This window comes from Denticeps clupeoides, chromosome 5 (genome assembly GCF_900700375.1).
Source record: "Denticeps clupeoides chromosome 5, fDenClu1.1, whole genome shotgun sequence".
In the NCBI taxonomy this organism is placed as follows: Eukaryota; Metazoa; Chordata; class Actinopteri; order Clupeiformes; family Denticipitidae; genus Denticeps; species Denticeps clupeoides.
The window spans coordinates 25,435,262-25,457,454 of record NC_041711.1 but is presented as its reverse complement, the minus strand read 5'-3'; the positions used below and the strand labels follow the sequence as shown (position 1 = coordinate 25,457,454).

The 22,193-nt window shown below is 43.5% G+C and overlaps 2 protein-coding genes across 3 annotated transcripts; one reads left to right on the top strand and one right to left on the bottom strand.

Annotated features, from left to right (window-relative positions):
* Positions 1-324: 324 nt before the first annotated feature.
* gsk3ab (glycogen synthase kinase 3 alpha b) lies at positions 325-15,253 on the bottom strand. The gene is made up of 11 exons (XM_028981650.1): positions 15,022-15,253; positions 14,051-14,327; positions 9,279-9,463; positions 8,663-8,746; positions 8,457-8,567; positions 7,780-7,910; positions 6,859-7,063; positions 5,972-6,067; positions 5,254-5,440; positions 3,137-3,214; positions 325-2,752 (listed from the first exon to the last, which is right to left on the bottom strand). Exons 2-11 carry the CDS (start codon positions 14,229-14,231, stop codon positions 2,682-2,684), a joined length of 1,329 nt encoding a protein of 442 aa, XP_028837483.1. The 5' UTR covers positions 14,232-14,327; positions 15,022-15,253; the 3' UTR covers positions 325-2,681.
* Positions 14,930-21,988, top strand: znf526 (zinc finger protein 526). 2 transcript variants are annotated; one of them, XM_028981647.1, is made up of 9 exons: positions 14,930-15,317; positions 15,830-15,932; positions 16,021-16,320; positions 16,942-17,111; positions 17,361-17,462; positions 17,888-18,681; positions 18,755-18,881; positions 19,296-21,032; positions 21,291-21,988. In XM_028981647.1, exons 3-9 carry the CDS (start codon positions 16,026-16,028, stop codon positions 21,468-21,470), a joined length of 3,405 nt encoding a protein of 1,134 aa, XP_028837480.1. In that variant the 5' UTR covers positions 14,930-15,317; positions 15,830-15,932; positions 16,021-16,025; the 3' UTR covers positions 21,471-21,988. The 2 variants fall into 2 exon arrangements, with proteins under 2 accessions (XP_028837480.1, XP_028837482.1); XM_028981649.1 differs by having other exon boundaries at positions 19,299-21,032; positions 21,291-21,986.
* Positions 21,989-22,193: the final 205 nt, after the last annotated feature.

The following is a 22,193-nucleotide window of genomic DNA, read 5'->3' as shown; positions in this document are numbered from 1 at the left end:
AAATCTTTAATGCTACTAACCATGTTTGTTAATTTAAACATGATTTGAATATACTGTAGAATATATTGTACAATATATATTGAATATATTGTATAAATGTATTTTATAAACATACATTACGGCATGTCTCTAAATACTAATGTACAATTTATTTAACATAGCATATACAATTGGTAATCATCGAAGAAATCTGTATTAAATATTTAAATATGATGGCCTTTAAAATCAAATCCCAGAAGAATAGCACCATTGCTATTTTCAGGAATTCATACAGTTCTGAAGACTAATATTTTACAGATGAAAAAAATGCATGCAAATCATGTAAGAAATTGAAGTTTCATCACTTTATTAATGAGTTTAATTATTTATACAAAAAAAATCTTTCACTCCCCTCCCCGCCTCCATTGCTTTCCACCTTAAACCGTTTATTGATCCATGACCCTTATCCTTTAAACATAGGAATAAAAACATGTTGAGTCATTTCTTCATTTTGGTAGGGTATAGCAGAGATCTGTAATATTAGGGGCACAAAGTCATTGTAAAGCATCTCTAATAGCCATACATACCAGCAATCACTCACTCACTCCTTAATTTATTCATTCTGCAAGATTCCCTCAGATATTTCTTCAACATCAGATTTCCTTTCATTCTCTCTCACATGCAAACGTGCAGTCACACAAAAAACAGAGTCCGTAAAGTTAGACCAAAGCAGCCATCTACATAATTTTGAATGGACAACAGCATTATCAGGCTACAGTACGTCCATGAGGATTCCAGCATTTTCTTCAGGTACTATTATACTCAGTCACATGATCTTCCCTTCACATTGGGGGAGGGGAAACAAAAATAATAAAAACAACCATTATGGCTCTGCATTACCATCTTGAAGTGTACCAGAATATGACCAAATGTTTACTCCACAATATTCCAAAAAGTTTTTGGGATACGTGTACCTTGGAACACTCTAGGTTTCTTACAAAACAAAACAAAACCTTCCAACCATCCCACCCCCCAAATCATTAATAATAAAAGGAAGAGACGGTAATACAATAAATAAAAGTAAAATAAGATTGTGAGGGGTGGGGAGAGGTAAAGGAAGGACTGTCAGTCAGAAATAATTGACGAGGGGGTAAGCAATAAAGAGCAAGAGAGGGAAAAAAATTTGTTCTGTCACCCTCCCCAATAAAATGGCATGTACATCCTGATACATACTGGGATGGGAGAGTAGGGTCTACTCCACTAGAGCAGGAAAATAACATGGAGAAGATGGGGGGTGGGCAACAAAATACAAGAACATCAATATAACAATAAAAAAAATAAAACATACTTGATATTTACAAATTACCAATGAGACCTGGAAAAGAAAGGGCTGCAAAAAAAAAAAGGGAAGGCTCCATATGCAGTCCAGAGGGGATGTTCTTCACTGGTGTGAGATGGAGGGAGGGAGGGTGTTTGTGTGTGTGTGGTGATACAGAGGTGATTTGCAGCAGCTCTTTGTACATGTATGTTTTCAGCCCTCTGTGCTACCTACATTGCTACACAGAAACGCTACAGAGACTGGAGGATGTGTTTGTATGCTTATAGCACACACACACATACTAATCTACAACCACTTGCATTTCTCATATGCACAAAGACAATAGTGGCAATCTACACAAATACATTTCTGTGAGCTCACCCCTAAGGTGCATGACAGTGTGTCCTAAACTGAGAATTCAAGAGTTGAACTAAATTCAGAGCCTTACTACCACTGTGACTGGTCACACTCAGGCAAGGCTGTGTGTGTATAAACAAAAGATCATCTTAGAGCAAAAATTAAAATCCAAGAGAGCAGTCAAATAAAATTACATCTATAAAATAGATATGACTGGAACCCCAGTAGTATATGGCTCAGAGATTTATGTTTAATTTAATTACTTATGAAAAACACACCCCAAATACACCTTAAAACCTGCCTCTCCATGTGGAAGGGTACAAAATTATTTCATGACTAATATCAATTAAATGTTTTTATGCATTAAAAAGGTCCCTCTTTTAAAATCATCTTTAAGACTAATATGGAAACAAAGTTCCTCTGTAAAAATAAGCAGTGAATATGGCTCCCTTATTTAAATGCCCGTTTGGAAAAGGAAAAAAAGCTAAATAATAATACAAAATTTAATTCAGCATTGTTTGCCTCTAAATTTGATCAATATCTCATTAAGAAATTGACCAGAATATAACATAGAAACAAACCAAGAGCTTCAGGTTAAAATGAACTAAAGCTCAAACTGGGGATTTCAGCTGGTCCCACCAGTTTCGGGTCAGTAGAATGAATGTCCAGTAGAGGCCACTAAAGCACCTCTGATCAGTACACGAGCGCCCTTCTCATCTCACTACCTCACGTAAATCACATAAACCAGTTGTACCACAGTTTCCTGAAAATGATTAGACTAGTTTCGCTGGGAAAGACCAAGCTCAGGAATAGGGAGGTGGAACAGGGTAGTCCTGACAATTCTGGAAGTCAACGGACCAATCATACACTCTTGTAGCCTGACTTACTTGGTCAAATAGTTGCTTTCCATGATTGTAGTATTGTGTAAATCTAAATGTTTGGGTTTATTTTTTGGAGCCTGCATTGTTGGGAATGAGGAAAGAGGAGAAAACATAAAATAAAACATAAAAATGACATGTAGGAATGTTCAGGTGCTGTTGCTCAGGGGACCAGGCACTGTGCTGGACTGGGATGGACTTTCTGAGACACCGCTCTCTACTGGATGGGGAATAGGGGGAGAAGAAAGTGTCAAATGAGTAAAATAAACTGAGAAAATACACACAGCAGAAGATGTAATATAGTTGTGCTGTTTAAGTCTCCATCTTAAATTTGGTGTACAGTGTGCATCTCAGAAAATCTAATTATCAGAATTTTGTAATTTAATTCAAACAAGTAAATCAAAAAAATCACAAAAAAAAGCAATAGAGATTGAAGGAAAACTATGAGATAAAGGCCTTTGACCTTTTCAGCTTTATATAATGACAGCCCATTTCATATATGACTGGTTTTGAAGTTATTTGACAAATCAAATCAGGGCACCTGTATCAAAACACAGCCCTACTACCATGCTTCATATTGATTGTTAATGCAATGTTGTCTTACCATGTGAGCCAGGCGTTGTCTGTGCACGAGCATGGGGAGGAATGAGTGTGGGGTTTAGCTGGGGTTGGATGGAAAGCTCTGCAAAAGAAATGGGTATGGTGTAGAGCACAACACACACAGACACTACCTACGCACAATAGCAGAACTGACTAATTTTAACGTGTGAGTCTCCCTCCCACCTACATTAAATCAAGACAAGGTCTACAAATTAAACTGTGCTCTGATACAGATCATTATTACTTAAGAGTAGGTTTGCAATGATTAGAAAGCTTGGTGGTACAATTATAATCCATGAAACAATCCCGATTTCATGATTATTTTACATGAATTCACAACTGTATTAACATATATAAAATCACACAAACATTATATAAAGCTTTTTGCTAAAGCTCAGTTGTTGGATTGAATAGGACTAACAATTGTGCTGTGCATATCAAAAGGTAGATTGTGTTTTGTGCAGTCAAGTGTTATCATTAGCTTGATCAGTCAATCAGTGATCATTTCAGGTTCCCCTGAGGTGTGAATCTGGGAGCAGGGTTTAGTGATTTAGAGTGGTCACTCTGCTACAGACTGTCTGCTGTGTATACAGTGGTAAGCAGCAGCAGTCAGCTGCAGTTGTCCCTCTCAACCTTTCTTCCACTTCACATCTCTGACCACCACTTTACGTCCTTCACCCTCACTCTGCCTATCAGACCCGAGACTGACCACCAATCAATCATTTGACATGACCTTTGACATAACGTTCACTCACCTTCATCCTCATCTTCCTGCACTCCTACCTCTGACTTATTCCTCTCCTTACCACTGGAAACTGCCACTAACACACTCCTCACTTTCCCTTTCTAAACCCAAAAGGACTATCTGAGACGTTGTGCGGCTTCTCCACTAACTTCACCTCTGCTACATCTACTACAATGCAAAACTGCCTTCAACTCTCAAAACCTCCATAACATATTCTACTATTCTCTACTGAACCCTCCAACTCCTCTTGGTCAATCTTTCATAACTGCTGAAGATTTCACCAGCTCCTTCACAGGAAAGACTAAGCAAATCTGCCAGACATTCGATCCAAACTGGTCCAGTTTCAGAAACAGTCATTCTACTTAGACGGCCCATGTGGCCATTTCTGAGAAGCTACATGTGGCCAGATCAGCAAACCTCATCTGTTCTTATTCTTCTCGACCTCTCTGCAGCATTTGATAGTTAACCACAAGACTCTACTGTCTATCCTGAAGAAACTTTGAATTTGGGGCTCAGCATGGCAATGATTTGCTTCCTACCTTGATTAGTGGTCTTACCAAGTGACTTGGAAAAGAGCCATGTCTGCTTCACGCAGACTCTCCACTCACGTACCTCAGGGCTCAGTACTCAGTCCTTTTTTTCCTCCCTCTACACCAGATCAGTTGGTGGGGTCAAGTCTTCACATTAGTTATCATACCACTGCTATGACTACGACAACGACACACAACTCATCTTCTCATTTTCTCAATCAGATGCACATGCCACTTCCAAAATCTCTGCATGCCTGAAATTTAATCTTGGATGGCAGGCCTCTATATAAAACTCAATCCCACCCAAAACCAAACTAATATTCATTCCAGCAGATTCTTCACAACATGAAGATCTTGCTAGCTACCTGTACAACTCAACTGCACACAATCCTCTTTAGTGAATACTTAGACTAACTTGTAACTTTCTTATAGCCTGACTTGTGTTTGAAAAACAAAGCAAAATGATTTTTTAAAAAAAGGAATTGCAATATAACAAAGTGTGTGCATGCGCAGTGGTGGCCTTAAGGAAGCTGCCCTGTAATCACAAGGTTTAAATCCTGATCCACCGAGGTGCCACTGAGCAAAGCACTGTCCCCACACACTGCTCCCCGGGTGCCTGTCATGGCTGCCCACTGCTCACCAAAGGTAATTTGTTAAATGCAGGACATATTTCGTTGTGTCTCCATGTGCTGTGCATCACTATGACAATCACTTCACTTTCACTTCATACATAAACACACGCATAGTTGTAATATGACTTTGCTGTATTAGTTATTAGGGGCTGTCAAAGATGTGTTTTTTCTTAACATGAGTAGTAAAGAGAGTCCTTGAAACAGACTGACTCACCCACAGGGCTGAAGTTAAAGAGCATGGGCAGCTCACGACCACTGGGCAACCGTGCATTGGGTTGGCGCAGCTCGTCGAAGAAGGCATGGGCACAGGCCTCAAGAGGGGACAGCCGTGTCACTGGTGTGTACTCCAAAAGTCGCGAGCACAGCGAGATTGCCTCTGGCGGAGTTCGTGGTTTAAACACCTGATTGTGAGAGACGGCAAGAGTTATATTTGTTTGCGTTAAAGACAGCTAAAGTGTACCACTCTGACACCCCCACCATATGCAATCTTCACAAAGCCACAGCCCCCTCCATACATAGACACACACAAACAATACTATTTTCTTGCCGTAAAAAGCAACAAAAAAAAAAATTGTGGCTCCCAGTGTGTTCTTGTTTGTTGGTCCAAATGGTTCTTTGAGTGTTAAACGGTTGCCGACCACTGTTCTAGACCTTCAAGCATGAGCAATGGCTGACTTCTAGTATAACTGCTCTTCAGAAACTGAAAACTGACCTTTGATTAATTGTGGCACATCGTAACAGATACTAAATTAAAGCCTATTCATTTTGCACTGTTGGAAAGGGAGGTGCTCTGTTCAGAATATGTGTTGGTTTGGGATAGGGTTCGGTCTACAAAGACGTAAAATAAGAGGAAAGTAGATGAGAGATGGATGTAAAAGGGCAGAAGGAGATATATAAATAACTGCAGGGTTCAAAGCTGGGTCATTGCATACCTTCGTCCATGGGTGTGCTTTGATCTGTGGGAATTTAAACTCTGTATAATTCGGGTTCATCTCTCTGATCTGTTCCCTAGTTGGGGTTCCCAGCACCTGAAAGATAATAAGCATTTCATCATTAACTGATTCAGTGGGACAGTAAATATGTTTCGCTATCCACAGCATACAGATCTGCTAGCATTTATTTCCTGCTGACACCCTGGCTGTAATGAACCAAAGCAGATCAATGTATTCTATTATGCATGCACTGAAACCAATATCAATGTTTAGCCCAACACCATGTGCTGGTACTCATACTCAACCAATTTCCTATAACGGTACCACTACTTGTAATAGGTGTTTGAGTTCAGTAAGCACGCATTGGCAGTGGAAGGGGGTGAAGGCACTTGAGGTTTTAACATGGCCACCCACCACTCCACATTCTCTCATCATGCCCATCACTGTAGTGGAGCATCACACAAAAGATTACAGGAGTGAATGTATCCCACATCTCCCTGAAGTCTCCCACATATCTACAGTGGCTTTTGGTTGCATGATAATATAGCATTTTTTTTCTTTTACAAGACTGTGGAAAGTGAAGACATTTTGATAACGTAGATTTTGAGATTTTCTAGAGGTGCTCCACATAACTTTCTCAAGCTTGATTAGGACATGGGTGGGTTTAGTGTTTTCTTAAGCCAACCCGTGTTTAAGGGGATGGATGATTCTTTTGAGCATTGACAAAAAAATAGAAGTAAACTGAAAAGGGTTATCTGAACATTAAAATGGTCAGATCACCAATCCCTGTACAGACAGTAGCTGGATATGGATTGGTGATGACCATTTTTTTTCAATTCTATTTTTTAAAATGTATTTATGACATTTTAATGTGTGATCCATTTTACCTTGATTATCTCCACCAATTGGTCCACTCCGCTGTCCCCAGGGAAGATGGGTTGACCCAGCAAAAGCTCGGCCAACACACAGCCTGCTGACCAGATGTCGATGTTGGAGGTATAGTCAGTGGCTCCAAAGATGAGCTCAGGGGCACGATAGTACCGTGAGCAGATGTATGACACATTAGGCTCACCACGAACCAACTGCTTAGCACTGAACAAGAGTAAAAGGGAAGAGACAAAATAAGTGTAAGGGAGACAAACATTTCATATGAACACAACTAACGGTGTGATGTAATGAACAACTGTTGGATGCAGTACATAACATGAAAAGGGTTGCAAAATTATACCAACAATAGTAAGAAACCACATTGGAAAACACACAGCCCCTTCCCTGCTTCAAACGGAAGTAGAGGGATATCAATGATTAAAAAATAAAGTGACAAATCACATCAGATTGTGGTTTGTCTAATAAATAAAATTATAGAAATTTAACTGTAAACCAAAGAAAGATATTTCAAATAACAGTTTGGATTAATAAACCTGTGCTACTAGGAATGAATATTGGCAAGGATCTTACTATATGATATGTATCACAATATGACTATATCCTGATATATTGTGATACTGTACATACTGTAAATTCTACAGTTCACAGAAAATGTAAAAACAGAGTTAAAATAAAATATGCTGTGATCGGTCTGTCATGTTTTGCGATTTCACTCTGCCTGGAATAACAGGTAGATTCAAAGCACCCAGCTGTACAGTGCCATCTACAGGAATGGAGGTTGTAGTTGATTCTCATCTCTGCTGACCTCACAAAACAAAATGCCTGACAGCACCACCCGGTGGACTAAATTCATATACAAAAATATTGATATTTGATGTCCCTATATCGATTCAATATCACCATACACATGTGCTACCAACCTGCCAAAGTCGCACAGCTTTAAAATGGCTGTATCTGGGTCCACGAGGAGATTTTGGGGTTTGATATCTCTGTGACAGACGCCCTGGGAATGAATATAAGCCAAGCTGCGGAACAGCTGATACATATACACCTGTAAGGAGAGAGAGCAAATAGTCAATACTGCTATTGCGTTGGCACAGTGACAAAATTGCTTTGTACCACAGATATGACGCCTGTGTGACCCCAACACTATGTAGGCATCTCTGAAATGCCTTTTGGTAATTTATTTTAAATCATTGTTTAAATTCCCCTCACTAAGAGCTGCAGCAAGAACTTGAAACATGCTACTTTATTAGGTAGTTTGTTAAAACTCAAACTATATATTACATTTTCAGAGGTCAGGCTGACTTCACAGACAATGAACTCATATTAAAAGGCTGAGGAAGTTAGTAAAAGTGACAGGCTCATGGAAAATCTATTGGGTCAAATGTGTGCACCCACTTAGAAACCTGACAAATCAGTCAAAGCATCACAGAATACAAGAGTGTATTTAGGTCAGGAATGACTGAGGGGAGAACACTTCACAGGAACATCTCAGTCCCCCAAGAAAAATAAGACATGCATTCTGGACTTTGAAGAATGAGACACACAAATTGAAGAATGAGACACACAAAAACAAAGCTGCACATCATTTTACCTTCACAAATATGATTGGGATTGTGGACTTGGATTTGTTGAAATGTCTAGCCACTCTGTACACGGTCTCTGGCACAAAGTCAAGCACAAGGTTGAGGTACACCTCGTCCTTCTGCGGGGTAAAGGTAAATGTTATTTATGTACAAATGCATTTCACTATAGGTTTAGATGGAAGTGGGTGTTTAGAAGTAATGCAACTGATGTCACCTTCTCTCCACTAGAGTAGAAGAAGTAGCGTAGCCTGACGATGTTACAGTGGTCCAGTTTCCGCATGATCTGTAGTTCACGGTTCTGCATGAAACAGAAACACAGTGATTGAATGAGAAACCTTACTGACCTACACTGATCAGCAATAACAGTACAACCACAACAGAATAGGGCTGTCTAATATGGCATAAAATTCATATCGTGATATAAATGGAACCATAGGCGGTAGACTGTACATATTGTGGTATTTAATCTAAGAAGTAAATTTAAATGTTAACAACTGTTTTTGAAAGGGTAACGTGTCCATGGCAAAGGCACTGCAGTAGGAAGATGTATAATATTGTATTATGAGTAATGACTTATGTAAGTTGCTCTGGATAAGAGTGTCTTCCAAATGCTATAAATGTATAATAAACTTTTAAAAAATACATTAACATATAGCATAACCATATACAAGATAAAATAATATCTGGGCAATTCTACTAAAAGTGGACTTTCAGACACTTCAGAACACCTTCGCATCTACATCCTTTGGCCTTTCACAACATTCTGCAAGTGGTGTTAATGCATATTTTGTATACTTGCAGAAAAGCAGTATGCTGGACAATATACTCACCTTAAACCTCTTGTCCTGAAGCACCTTTTTGATGGCCACCATCTCCTGACTGTCAATGAGTCGGGCCTGGTACACAACTCCAAATGACCCATTTCCTATCACCTTAATGTCAGTGTAGGACACTTCCTGAGGACGATCCGGACCTTGGCCGGGTGTGGCCACCACTTTGGTCACCTTACTTTCCCCTAAACAGACAAAAGACCAGAAGTAAGTTCAACATCCCCTTGTTCTCTGCCACCAACCTTTGTACAAACTACTTGCATGACAAAAACTACTCAAGACTCGCTCTCTGTGCCCCTGGCATTGCAGAAGCTATTCTCATTACAAGTCTCCCTGCACTCACAGCATGCTGGGTGCCTGACACCATAATGAACACTTGCCTGGGGGAAAACATTCATCAGCGCTATTAACAATGTTCACTTCTTACAGAAGTTTGAGGGTCATCAAATTCCTCCTACAACATGATGAGGCCTGTCAGCATTGAGTTCACCATGAAGATATGATGTGTTTTAAGGAACACAACATTCCTCAATAGGCCTATTAGTGCCAAGGCAGGGCCAGGGTCTATAATGTAATACATGAAACTATAATTCAATATGTATCCCTCCTAGGGCTGCATGATTATGGCCAATAAGATAATTACAATAATTGTAATCACAATATTGTAATTATGATTAAAATTATTATTTTTCCTAAAATAATGAATAAACAGTAAGTGAACCAGGCTTTCAGAGTTTAGGGAATTAAGAGATGACTGAAGGCAGGTCACTATGAATATATACACACACACACACACACACATAGCGGTTAAGAAAGTGGCCCTGTAATCAGAAGGATGCCGGTTCGAATCCTGATCCGCCAAGGCACCACTGTGCAAAGCACCGTCCCCAGGCGCCGCTCATGGCTGCCCACTGCTCACCAAGGGTGATGGGTTAAACGCAGAGGACACATTTCATTGTGTGAACCGTGTTCTGTACTGCTGTGTATCACAATGACAATCACTTCACTTTATAATATGAAAGACAAACAATCATTTACCTGTTATTTGAAAAAAAATTATAGGCAGAGCAGGTCCATACACAGAGGCATTTTGAATAGATTTGTCAAGAACTATAGACAATGAACTAACTATGCAATATATACAAGTGTCAAGAACAGAAGCTGTGCCTTTCCTATGGGATGGGGGTGGGAAGACAGATGCTCTGGTCTGTAATGTTATTTGTACAAGTATACAAAATGCTAAAATAATATCCTACTTATGAATGCATTGGATCTTTGTTCGCTCATTATTATAGCTGTATGTGGCACAAATGTCCAGCATTTTCGCTTGTACCACCAGGGAAGCGTGACTGAATTAAATATGACTGCGGTATTGAATCATGCTGAGAGGCTGAATGCGACAAGCCCAAATGCGGAACACTTTCTTACAGGTGTGCATGCAGCACATCTCACTCTGTCACAATTTGAGGTTGCCGCTCCATCTATGCTTTCGTTTGCCCCCTGGTGGTTGGTTATTTAAATGTAAATATCGCACAAGATCATGTTAATTTAATCATTGCAGCCAAAATTCTGACCGTGATTAAAATTCAATCAATTGTGCAGATGTTCCTAGATTTGTAGGACATAACTCACAGAGTCTAATTAATAAAGAGTGCAGTTAGTTGACTGATTTTCTTCAATGTGTAGAAAGTTTTCCTTTACATTTGCAGCATTTATCAGACGCCCTTATCCAGAGCGACTTACAATCAGTAGTTACAGGGACAGTCTCTCTGGAGCAACTTAGGGTTAAGTGTCTTGCTCAGGGACACAATGGCAGTAAGTGGGATTCGAACCCGGGTCTTCTGGTTCATAGGCGAGTGTGTTACCCACTAGGCTACTACCACCCATCCTTCAACTTGACCAGCGATGAATCAACTTGGAGGAAAATATAAAACCAGGATTAAATAGAAGGACTTCTCAGAATCCATGGATCAGGAACAATAGTCATTTACCACATTTGTCAAACTGGAACGGAGGCTGTTTGACAGCTGTAAAAGGGAACAGACTTACACATGCATATGACAGACAGGCTTACTACACCTGAGAGAATGCTCAATTTTCTGGGGTCCACATCAAATAAAAGACATAGATTCAATGTTAAAGTATTAATGACAAATTTCCCATCCCAAAGATATGCTACTGGACTTGAATGTATGTGAATACTATTTGCGTACCCTGAGCCAGGGTAGCCATGAGTGGAAATAAATGGCATTCAAGAGGAGCAATGTAACCAAACATTGTCCATATCAATCAACCAGCCCATATATTTAGCCCCCCATAGACACAATTCAAGACTGATCCATGAATTTAAACAAAACAGTGCATGCAAAAGACCACCATACCACCAGTACACATTCAAGACTATAACAAGTAAAAATTAATCTAATTTTTAATTGTCCACTATTTACACTTGCACTGACCTATGTTTTTTTTTTTTTTTTTACCTTTGCTGTTTTTAGCAGTAGGGTGGAATTCAAACATCTTTCTGCTCCTCTGGCCACTACCAGGGTGGTAGTAGCCTAGTGGGTAACACACTTACCTACGAACCAGAAGACCCAGGCTCAAAATCCCACTTACTACCATTGTGTCCCTGAGCAAGACACTTAACCCTAATTTGGTCCAGGGGGACTGTCCCTGTAACTACTGATTGTAAGTCACTCTGGATAAGGGCGTCTGATAAATGCTGTAAATGTTGGATTTTTCTCAGCAAGGATTTCTTGATAGGCATAACAAAGTTTTTATTCAAGTAATTAAAAAACTGAACTGGAAATCACTACTGAGGGGAAGTGGTGGCCTAGTGCTTAAGGAAGCAGCCCCATAATCAGAAGGTTAACAGTTCGAATCTCAATCCACCAAAGCTCCGTCCCCACACACTGCTCCCTGGGTGCCCGTCATGGCTGCACACTGTTCACTAAGGGTGAGGGAAATGCAGAGGACACATTTTCTTGTGTCACCGTGTGCTGTGCTGCAGTGTTGCACAATAGCAATCACTTCACTTTCACAAAATCCTATTGATACCCATTCCTGGAGATTTCATTTAGTAACCCAAAGATACAAACCATATACTAGAAAATCCTTGTCAACTTCTTTCACATATACGCCATCTATGATGGCAATCAATGAAATGCGGCACCAACCTCTACCCAGTAGTTATTACATGATCAAATAAAAAATTAAACTGGAGCAAAAGTGGTGTGCGCGGCAACTAATAATTTAGCCACGCTTGTCCCTGTACCTGTGCTGATCAGCCTAAAAAAAATTCAAATGGGTCCTGTTTGCTTTGTGTTCTACCTAAAGATCAATCAATTTAACCAAAAATATTCGCCATCATTACTACATTAAACTGGGGGCAAATGTAATCTTTGTGATGAGGTAATAGTACAGAATGCAAGAAATAATCCTGAATTCATACAGTAACGCAGTGAAATGTTTATAGTGCTCTTCCTTTTTGTCAAGTTAATAACAAAGAAAAACTCCCCCAGCTGTCCAACAAATAGAGACCAATTCATGTCAGACAGTAAGACATGGAACCAAATTATTAGTTGTTTTCGGTACTTTGTTAACCAATAAAAGCCGATTCACCCTAAAAACGACCCTTTACAGTGAAAACTAAACGAAGCCACACCTGTATGCCTCGAACATGTCCTGTGTATGATCAGCTATACGTGTGCAGCCCAAAAGCCCAGCATTAGTTCACCTAAACCTTTTAAAAGATAAATAGCATCTGTAAAGGGATGTAATTGGTGTGCTATGGTCCATTTCCTATCAGCCATAGCCCATCACTGGTAACTTCTGTCTCGTGTCTGTTCTGGCAAGGTGCATCTGCATGGCCAGATCCTGGCCACCGCCCACTCCCTCACAACTTTTGGTACATCCACAAAACTGTTTTATTGAGTTTCTTATTTCTAAGATTATCAACAAAAGGATACGGATTAAGAGTATTAATCAATTTCTGGTAAGACCCCTAACATTTGAAGTAAAGCTATTAGGTTTGGGATGATGATCACCCCGAATTCTTCCATTAATGCATCGCCTGACTGGACTGTGAATTCACACATTACAGGGACAAGATTTATTAATGATTATTAACCTTACATAACTGGTTAAATGCAACAATGGTCACAAGTATTTAAACTTCGTCCTGCTTTTACAGACGCTGTCATTTACAGACGCTGAACTTAAATACAGCAACGTGCCTACAACTGAATTTAACACATGTCAGGAAAGCAGGAAAGTTAAAGTACTGACAAACTGCATATTCGTTTATGGTTAACCAATCAAGGACAATCAACCAATATCAAGCAATGACTTTAATGTAACCGGGTAAACCCAAGTGCAGGCTTTTAAAAGGACGCTTGCTTGTTATCCAGCGTACTGAGCTTTGTTCGCCAGCACGACGACCGACTAGTGAAATATTTAGTCCGACTTTCCCACCTGTCTCCGCCAGCCCCTCTGGCTCTTTTAATCACAATATTACATTACTTTTGGCCGATTAATACTCGCGGCTAGGCCCAAATGTGCTCGTATTGTCTAGTTATTAACGTTACCCGCGAGCCAAAGCCTTCGTCTCTGTACCGTTTACACTAACATGGCTAGCCTTAGCCACCTAGCATTGCTAACTGTTGGGCAACCAAATAACATGGGAGTGCAAACTGGCAACAAAAAAAAACCTACAATTAATTTTCAGCATGCGACCGGGCCCCCTCTTGCCAACAAATAACACGAATACTCACTGTTCAGTTTCAAGTTTCCAAAAGACGAACTGCTCCCGGTGGCCTGTGAAGCCCCGGGTCTTCCTGAGGTGGTACCCCCAGCAACGGCCGATCCCGTGACGGCGGCTGCTGCGGCGGCAGCTCCGGGAGCCCCCGGTGGTTCAGCGAATGAGCTGGTCCTGGGCCGCCCGCTGCCGCTCATATCTGTGCGTGAGTGTGTCAGGCCAGGGGGGGGGCGAAGTGTCTCGTCGCGCAGCGCAAAGTGAGTTCCGTCAGCCTGTGGCCGACACACGGGTACCTGTGAACGAGAGCGGAGTCAGAGCGGCGTTGGTGCGGACGGAGGCAGCCTCAACTCCCCTCTTTTCTTCTTCTGCCCGTCTAAGCGGCAGGGCGCATAGAAATTCAAGTATAGAGCGAAGGCGGCCATTTACGCATGTTGGAATCTGTTGAGCATATATCTACAGCGCGAGCATGCGCACAACAGTGCACGCATTGCTCCTGGGAAATGAAGTTCTAACAAACTCTGCAACAAAGACATACATTTTATGGGCTAATACGTATTTGTTTAACGTACGGCAGACTCCATATACGAAATGGAAACTGAAATAATTGTAAGGCATTGTAACGCGTTATTGGTTTCATGGTACCATTGCACACATTTTAGTTCAGTCAGTATAATGTGAAAATGTTTAAGTAAAAAGAACTTCTGCGTGAACGTGGTAAGGAATAATTAATATGATTGCCAAGTTGTTTATCTTACTTTATAATTTTGCATGATTTATAACTTTGTGGATTTGTATTATGCAATATTAAACATGAATTCGAAAACCCCATCCACAACAGCGGCCGCCGCCTGTTGACTGACAGGCCTGCGGTCCAATCAACGCGCCCCCCGGATCACACGGTCAGCGCGTCAGGCGGGGCTGCGTGCCCAGAGAGAAGACACCACGGCTGGAACAAACGAAGCTTTTCTTGCCGCCGAGTGCATTTACCCCCCGCTCGACTTCACGGGCCGACCCGGAGCCGCGCTCCGAGCGCAGGCGGATCCGCGCAGCAGGGACCGACGCGCCGGGAGCTCGACGACAATCCCGCGAGCCGCAGTGACGGCGCACGAGGGCCGTCCGAGAACAGTCGATGAGCGATTCGGAAACGGGGAGGGAGAGGAGGCCTCGCCTGGCCGCGATAGACCTGCGGACAAAATTGGAGAGCGCCGCCTGACGACCGCCGTGCGCCGGGCTGCGGCGGAGCAGGAGACCGCGGTGTGCGCGATCAGGTCGGGGGGAAATCGGTGAGCGCCGCCAACAGCTCGCCACAGGCCGTGCAGCTTGTTAGCGCCTAAGTGACAGCCGTGTGGAGACGGACGTCGCGTTTTCACGCTCGTCTCACTTTTATCGGCCGCGAATATGTACAACATGCCTTCAATAACTGCTGCTAATGGAAGGTCCCGGCGTGTAGATGCAGCCAGCAGCTTATTATCAGCTTATGAGAAGCTGCCGATAGGACAGTCTTTTCCTTCATCGTTTTCAGTGTCTAAAATGGCACTAAACATGCCGGTGTGTAATACGATCAAAATGTGTTTTCCAGTGTATGCAGGTGACGTTTCTTGCCTAAAAGGGTTCTCTCGATGTCACCTGTAGGTGAGGGGAAACACAAAAGCCTTTAAATGTGTCATATTTTTTGTGTTTCGACCTTTTAATTATACAAGTCTTGTTGTAGTGGAATGGCTTACTTAGTTTGGAATGCTGCTTTTAATCGATTGATCTTTTCGTGAATTCTGTGCCCATTTCTTCTTGTTTTCAGAAAGTGCAGGACACTTTACAGAAAAGCAAGGCCTTACAAACCTGAGGTTCCTGTAACCTTTCACTTCACAAAAAAACCCTGCCAGCTTCAGCATTATTAAAAGGTGATTTTTCTTATCTGATGTGGGGGAATAACAATTCAAGAAGTGGCATTGTGTCACAATATCTTTGCTATATATTTCCACGCTGCAGCCGCCATGAGTGTCCCTCAGGAAGAACCAGAGGGGCTTTATGTGGAACATCAGTACATGTGTAGTGAGTGCCATCAGCTCTTCAACACACTGGAGGATGTACTGGTACATCAGCAGAGCCATGCTGGGATGGAAGCCGAGGAGGGGGAGGATGGTGCTGCCCAGCTACGGCAGGGTGAGGTAGATGGAGGAGAGAGCCAGTACCAGTGTCTGGAGTGTGGCGCCCTCCTCAGGAACCCAGATGAACTTTTGTTGCACCAGGAGCTCCACATGAGGGAGGCAGGACTGGAGCCTGAACACGGTGAGAGAGACAGATGGAGAAAGGGAGGGGGGAGGCTTATGGGTGGAGTGGTAGAACTGGTCGGAAGTCTCACCTATCAATCAGCTAATCCGAAAAGACCTAACAATTAACAAGTTATAACATTCAGAACATTATTACTACAGTTGTACACTAGAGAAATTAAAAAATACACTAGATAAGAGATCCAGCTAAATGAGTACATGAATGCACATAATAAAAATGCTTATCTTTGGTCATAATGAAAAGTCTTACCTTGCTCAAGCGGCCTTCATCGGCACCTTGACGCTCCGGGATTTGAACCCGCAACCCTTTGTGTCCGCTTCCTTACCCGCTAGGCCACCACTGCCCCCATAATGAGAGAGTTATGTCAGAAGCCAAAAGCATACATTAATGGCCAGTATTGTTGGCCTGAAATAAGGCAATGTATGAATTAAAATTTAGTTGTTTTTTTTTTTAAATACATGACTTCTTACATGAATCAATCCATATGGGTTTTGATGCCATAACAGTGGGAAATTACTCTGTTATGGATAGAGAATATAAGTAATCTACAGGTGATATGTGAGAAAACTGAGAAAATGTTGAGCCAGGTCTGGAGTGCTGTATTCTCCTTGTCCCCAGAGCTTTGTGAGGTGGTGGAGGCTGGCGGCACAGAGACAGAGGCACCAGTGTCCACCCCGATTCAGTACCAGTGTTTGGAGTGCCTGGCACTGTTCGACACGCCTGAGCTGTGGCTGGCACACAGGCAGAGCCACAGCAGGAGCAGCACCCACAGCGACCTCTCCAACACAGTGTGTACTCAGCCACCACAATCACAAACCATGCTCATTGCTCACAGCTTTTAAAAAAAAAAAATAAAACTCTTCACCAGCCATGTTCACTGTCTGACCACCAGTCTACGTATGATTCCAGTTGTTTTATCTTGTTGAGTAGTAAATGAGTAAGTTGAGTGTCTGAAGTCAAATGTATACACATGCCAATTAAATGTATTCCCTTTAACTTATTCTGCATTTCTGAGCCATTTTTTTTTCTCTTAACAGGAGTATATCCTGCAGCCTGATGGCTCCATCACTCCTTTGGTTAATGTCCAGAACCTGGTACTGGATGAGCAACGTGCGGGAGAGATACTGTCATTAGCACAGGTACCATTCAGGAATATTTTATTTCAGTAAAGGTCTTGATTTCCAATGCTTATTCTTCTTTTATAGTCTCTACAATATTTAGGTTTTAGTTTTAAAAAAATATATATTGAAAATTCTTGTCTAATGTACAATAATTAATATAATATTTTTTTTTTTTTAACCAATCGCACCATGGTGGGTCTGTGTGAAAGTTTTTCAAAATACGGTTTACTGTGTATACTGTTGTACTGACAATAAATCTCTCTTGAATCTTTTTAGCTTTAGTATGTGGTAAATTCAGAGATGCATAATGATTAATATTAAATATATAGATGTATATTGTGTATAATGTGTTGGTCACTCAATGAATAATTTATCCTCTGCAACTGCTCTGTCTGATTGTGATGTTATTGGAATATTTGTGTAATTATGCTCTATCGCTGTAGGTCTTGGCTCAACAGCAGCTGGACACCCCAGCTACAACTCCTCGTGCCTCCTTCCTTCCACCTGCATCTCCTATGGCCGGCTCAGCCACCCTCAGGCTCCAGATCTGCACTGCTCAGGCCCTGGCTGATGGCTCCACCACGTCCCACAGAACAAAATTGCTGCCCCTGTTGACCCCCTTGGAGGGCATGGGTGCTGGCAGGTTGGGAGGTACGGTGAGTCTGGAGAATGGACTGCATAGGCTGGATGTGTCTCAGCTGGCTGGGAAGCAAGAGCAGCTGGTAAAAGAGGGCGAGGTTGTCATCATCCACCCATATGAGTGTTCGGAGTGCGCCCTGCTCTTCCAGACGCCTGAGGACTTTTTGCAGCACCAGGGGGAGCACTTCCTCGGTCAGGACAAGGAGAGCGGTGAGGAGGGTGTGATGGAGGGCTATGTGGACGAGGAACGTCGGCGGGACATCGAGGTCAGGGAGCCAGAGGAATGTGGAAGGGTGCAGGAGAGAGCCAGGTTTGTGGTGGGTCCACGGCCACACAGCGCTCGCTCTTTGGGAGTAGATTCAGAGCCGGTTACGCTGCAGTGTGGGGAGTGCCAGCGCATTTTCACTTCAGCCAACCGGCTGGCAGCACACAGGCGTGTTCATGAGCATGGCACACACGAGTGCCCAGAATGTGACAAGGTATTCAAGAAGCCAGGCTCACTGCAGACACACATGCGCTCTCACTCTGGGGAGGCCAGGTATTTGTGTGTGGACTGTGGCCATGGATTCTCCACTGAAATGACCCTGATCATACACAGGTACTGGCACAGTCACACACCGTTACACAGTGTCAAGCAGAAATATATAAATATGCTTCTCGCCCCCTTTTAGGAAGTCCCACACCGCAGAGCCGCTCCACAGATGCCAGTTCTGTGCAAAGACCTTCACCAACATGACCAAGTTCTTGTACCACCGCCGCACACACACAGCCCGGGCCAACATCACGTCAATTTCCATGGTATGCTCCATTGTTGCAAAGAGAATTCAGCAGCAGTTAAGATGCTGAATTGTAGTAATAATAGATGATCTCTTTTATGACATCAATCCACTTTCCATCTTAACCAGTTCATTCAGAGTGTTGTTATCAAGGTTTGTTGTAGTAGATTTGGTCAGCAGAGGTCATTTTGAATTGTGGTCCTGTGAGAATGATTGCATATGTACAGCATTTACAGCAGTCACTCATGATTGGGGTATACAAGGGTAAAGTATGCCATGGTAGAATATTTTCATTCCACACCTGCACTGCTTTACATGAAAGCCAAGCGATTAAGTAGTAAAGTACTTCCATTTCATCTGCTGAAGCCATATTTTTAGATCTGTGCGAAGGCTAAATACTTTCCGTCATGATTATTAACTACAGCGTTTGCTTCAGCAGACTCCACTAGCTCCACGCAGGCAACCTGCGGCCCCACTCAGCATCCTGCAGCGAGCAAGGGAGCGAAAAGAGGCCAGTAAGAAGGAGGGACAGAACGAGGCCATAGCTGTCGAGAGCGGCCTGTTGGCTTCACTGACGGGTGATAAAATGGACACTTATGTCTCTGCTGAGACAGAGCACTCAGCTGCTGAATCAGTGGCCTCTGCTGCAGCCTCCCAGCAGGAGGGAGCCACCGGAGCAGAGAACGGTTTGGACTCGATTTTTGCTCCCCAGAGCGGGGAAGAACTGCAGAATGGTGGTGAAATGCCTAGCGATCCTCACACACTTGCTGTCACTGCTGGCACAGAGGCGGTCACGATGACAGGAAATCTAGAGCGAGCTGAGGCTGATTCTGTCACCTCCTGTAGTGGACTGCAGTTCCCTTGTCCATCCTGCACCAAAGTGTTCCCCACCCAGCTTCGGCTGGTGCGCCATCGACGCACCGTTCATGTAGCAGAGCGTCGCTTCAAGTGCAGCATCTGCAGCAAACCTTTCAAGAAGCAGATTCACGTACGGAACCACCTGCGGACCCACACAGGCGAGCGACCCTTCCAGTGTAGCGACTGCGGCAAGACCTTCTCCTCGCTGGCAAACCTGTCTCGCCACAGCCTGACGCACTCGGGGTTGCGGCCGTACCGCTGTGATATTTGCCACAAGGCCTTCAGCCAGTCCTCCAACCTGCGGCAGCACCGCCTTCTGCACTCCAACACCCCGCCCTGCCCCTGCCCTGACTGCCCTGCCACCTTCCTGCGCCCCGCCAAGCTGGCCGCTCATCGCTTCACACAACACCCCGGGTCTCCTGCGCCTTACCCCTGCCCGCACTGCCCACAGGGCTTCCTGCGCAAGCGCAAGCGGGACCTCCATTGCCTGGAGGAGCACCCGACGATCAGCATGCACGCCAGTCAGGACGCCACCCCCCAACCAGCTCTGATCGGAGAAGATGGGAAGGCAGTCCATGTGCCGGGGCTTGTTGCGAATGAGAGCCAGGAAAAGCTGCTGTGTGGTGCTCAGAGGGAATCTGGAGCGGTCACTGCCCCATCGCGGCCCAGCCTTGACTGCTCCATCTGTGGCAAGCGCCTCAACTCAGCGGCAAACTTCCGCCTCCACCAGCTCAGCCACGGCATGGAGATATGTCGGCCACGTAGCTCAGGGCTGTTGGCATCAAAAGGAAAAGCTCATCAGTGTCCCGTGTGTGGTAAACTGTTTGTGTCATCGTCCAGCGTGGCCCTGCACCAACGCGTGCACACGGGCGAACGGCCCTTCCCCTGCACCGTGTGTGGCAAGCGCTTCAGGCAGAACACACACCTGCGGGAGCACCTGCGGACGCACTCGGGTGAGCGGCCTTTCTGCTGCGAGATATGCGGCAAGGGCTTTGTGCAGAGCATGCATCTGGCAGAGCACCGGCGCACGCACACTGGTGAGCGGCCGCACCCCTGTCCCGACTGTGGCAAGGCCTTTAAGACCATTTCCAACCTCCGCAACCACCAGAAGATCCATGCACGGGCCCAGCAGCAGCAGCAAGAGAAGCAGCAGCTGGAACAGCTGGAGGAGGATGAGACCATGGAGACTAGCACGGCTGTGGCTGTGGTGGACGCTTCTGGCTTTGACCTGACTTCCGCAGTACCAGCATTGTGCCAGCAGGGGGCTCTGGGGCAGCCACAGCTTATCCAGATTCAGACATCTGACCTGCCACAGGTAAAGTGGAGTTTAAGTGATATGTGTTACATAAGTCTTGGCTGGAGGAATTCGGGACCATCTAGACTAGAATACGGTCACATGCCACAGCAGTCTGTAAATTGCATTTTATTGAATGTTTATTATTCTCTATATGGATCCCAGCAAGAAATAAACCTCAAATGCACAGTATAGAATGTGAATGCAGCTTCTATATGTATATTGAACCTATAATGCACCTATAATGTATATTGAAACCTAGAATGTTTCTCTTTTCAGTCACAAGGCACACCGACCATCATGTGCAATGAGTTTGGAGAGACCATCGCCATCATTGAGACGAGCGAGGGCGGCACCCTTCCCCTGGCCGAGGCCTTGGAGATCTATCAGACGGCCCTTGAGAACACCCTGGGAGTCCCTATGGACTCTATCACTGTAGATGGTCTGCAGCTGCTGTGAGATACTTCAGGGACACTACAGGGCCAGAGGTCCCCCAACTTCAGCCTGAAATGCCTGTGGACCAGTTCACACTACTGTGAACACTAATGGACTGAAGTTCCAATGAACAATGGATGGTGGAGCCTTTATACCCAAAGTGAAATAGAGCTGAAGGAACCCGCTTAAGTGGAACAGACTGCACAGACCTAACTGATCTGTGCAATCAGGGTGAGCAAGATGTTTTAGATGATTCGTGGACCTTACAGGTGGGATTGGGGAACATATAGAATTGAGAGAGCTTTTACAATTCGGACGTCATACTCCGGTTCAGTGTAGTACAGTCCAGTTCATCCAGTGATCCATTCGTTGGGATTGCTAAATGAAGCATTGAATAGTTTTCTTTGTTAGCACTAATTTTTATTTTCTTTACTAGTGTTGGCATTATTTTTGTTCATAAAAAATAAAAGTGACTTGTGGAGTTTTACATCCCACCTTTAAATACCTTTGTAAGGCTAATGAGCAGTCTTTTTTCTGCAATAAAATTTCGACGTTTGGTTTTAATGACAATTATCACATTTGTTAATGCTAATAAATTTCATCAAACATGAACAGAATTCTTTTTAACACAATCAAGACAGCAATATCCTTTGATGATGGGGTTGTAGTAACAATCTTAGGGCATTAGATTTTGGAAATGAAGTAATGATTCTCTTAAGTTTTCATAACACACACAGAAGCCTCAGG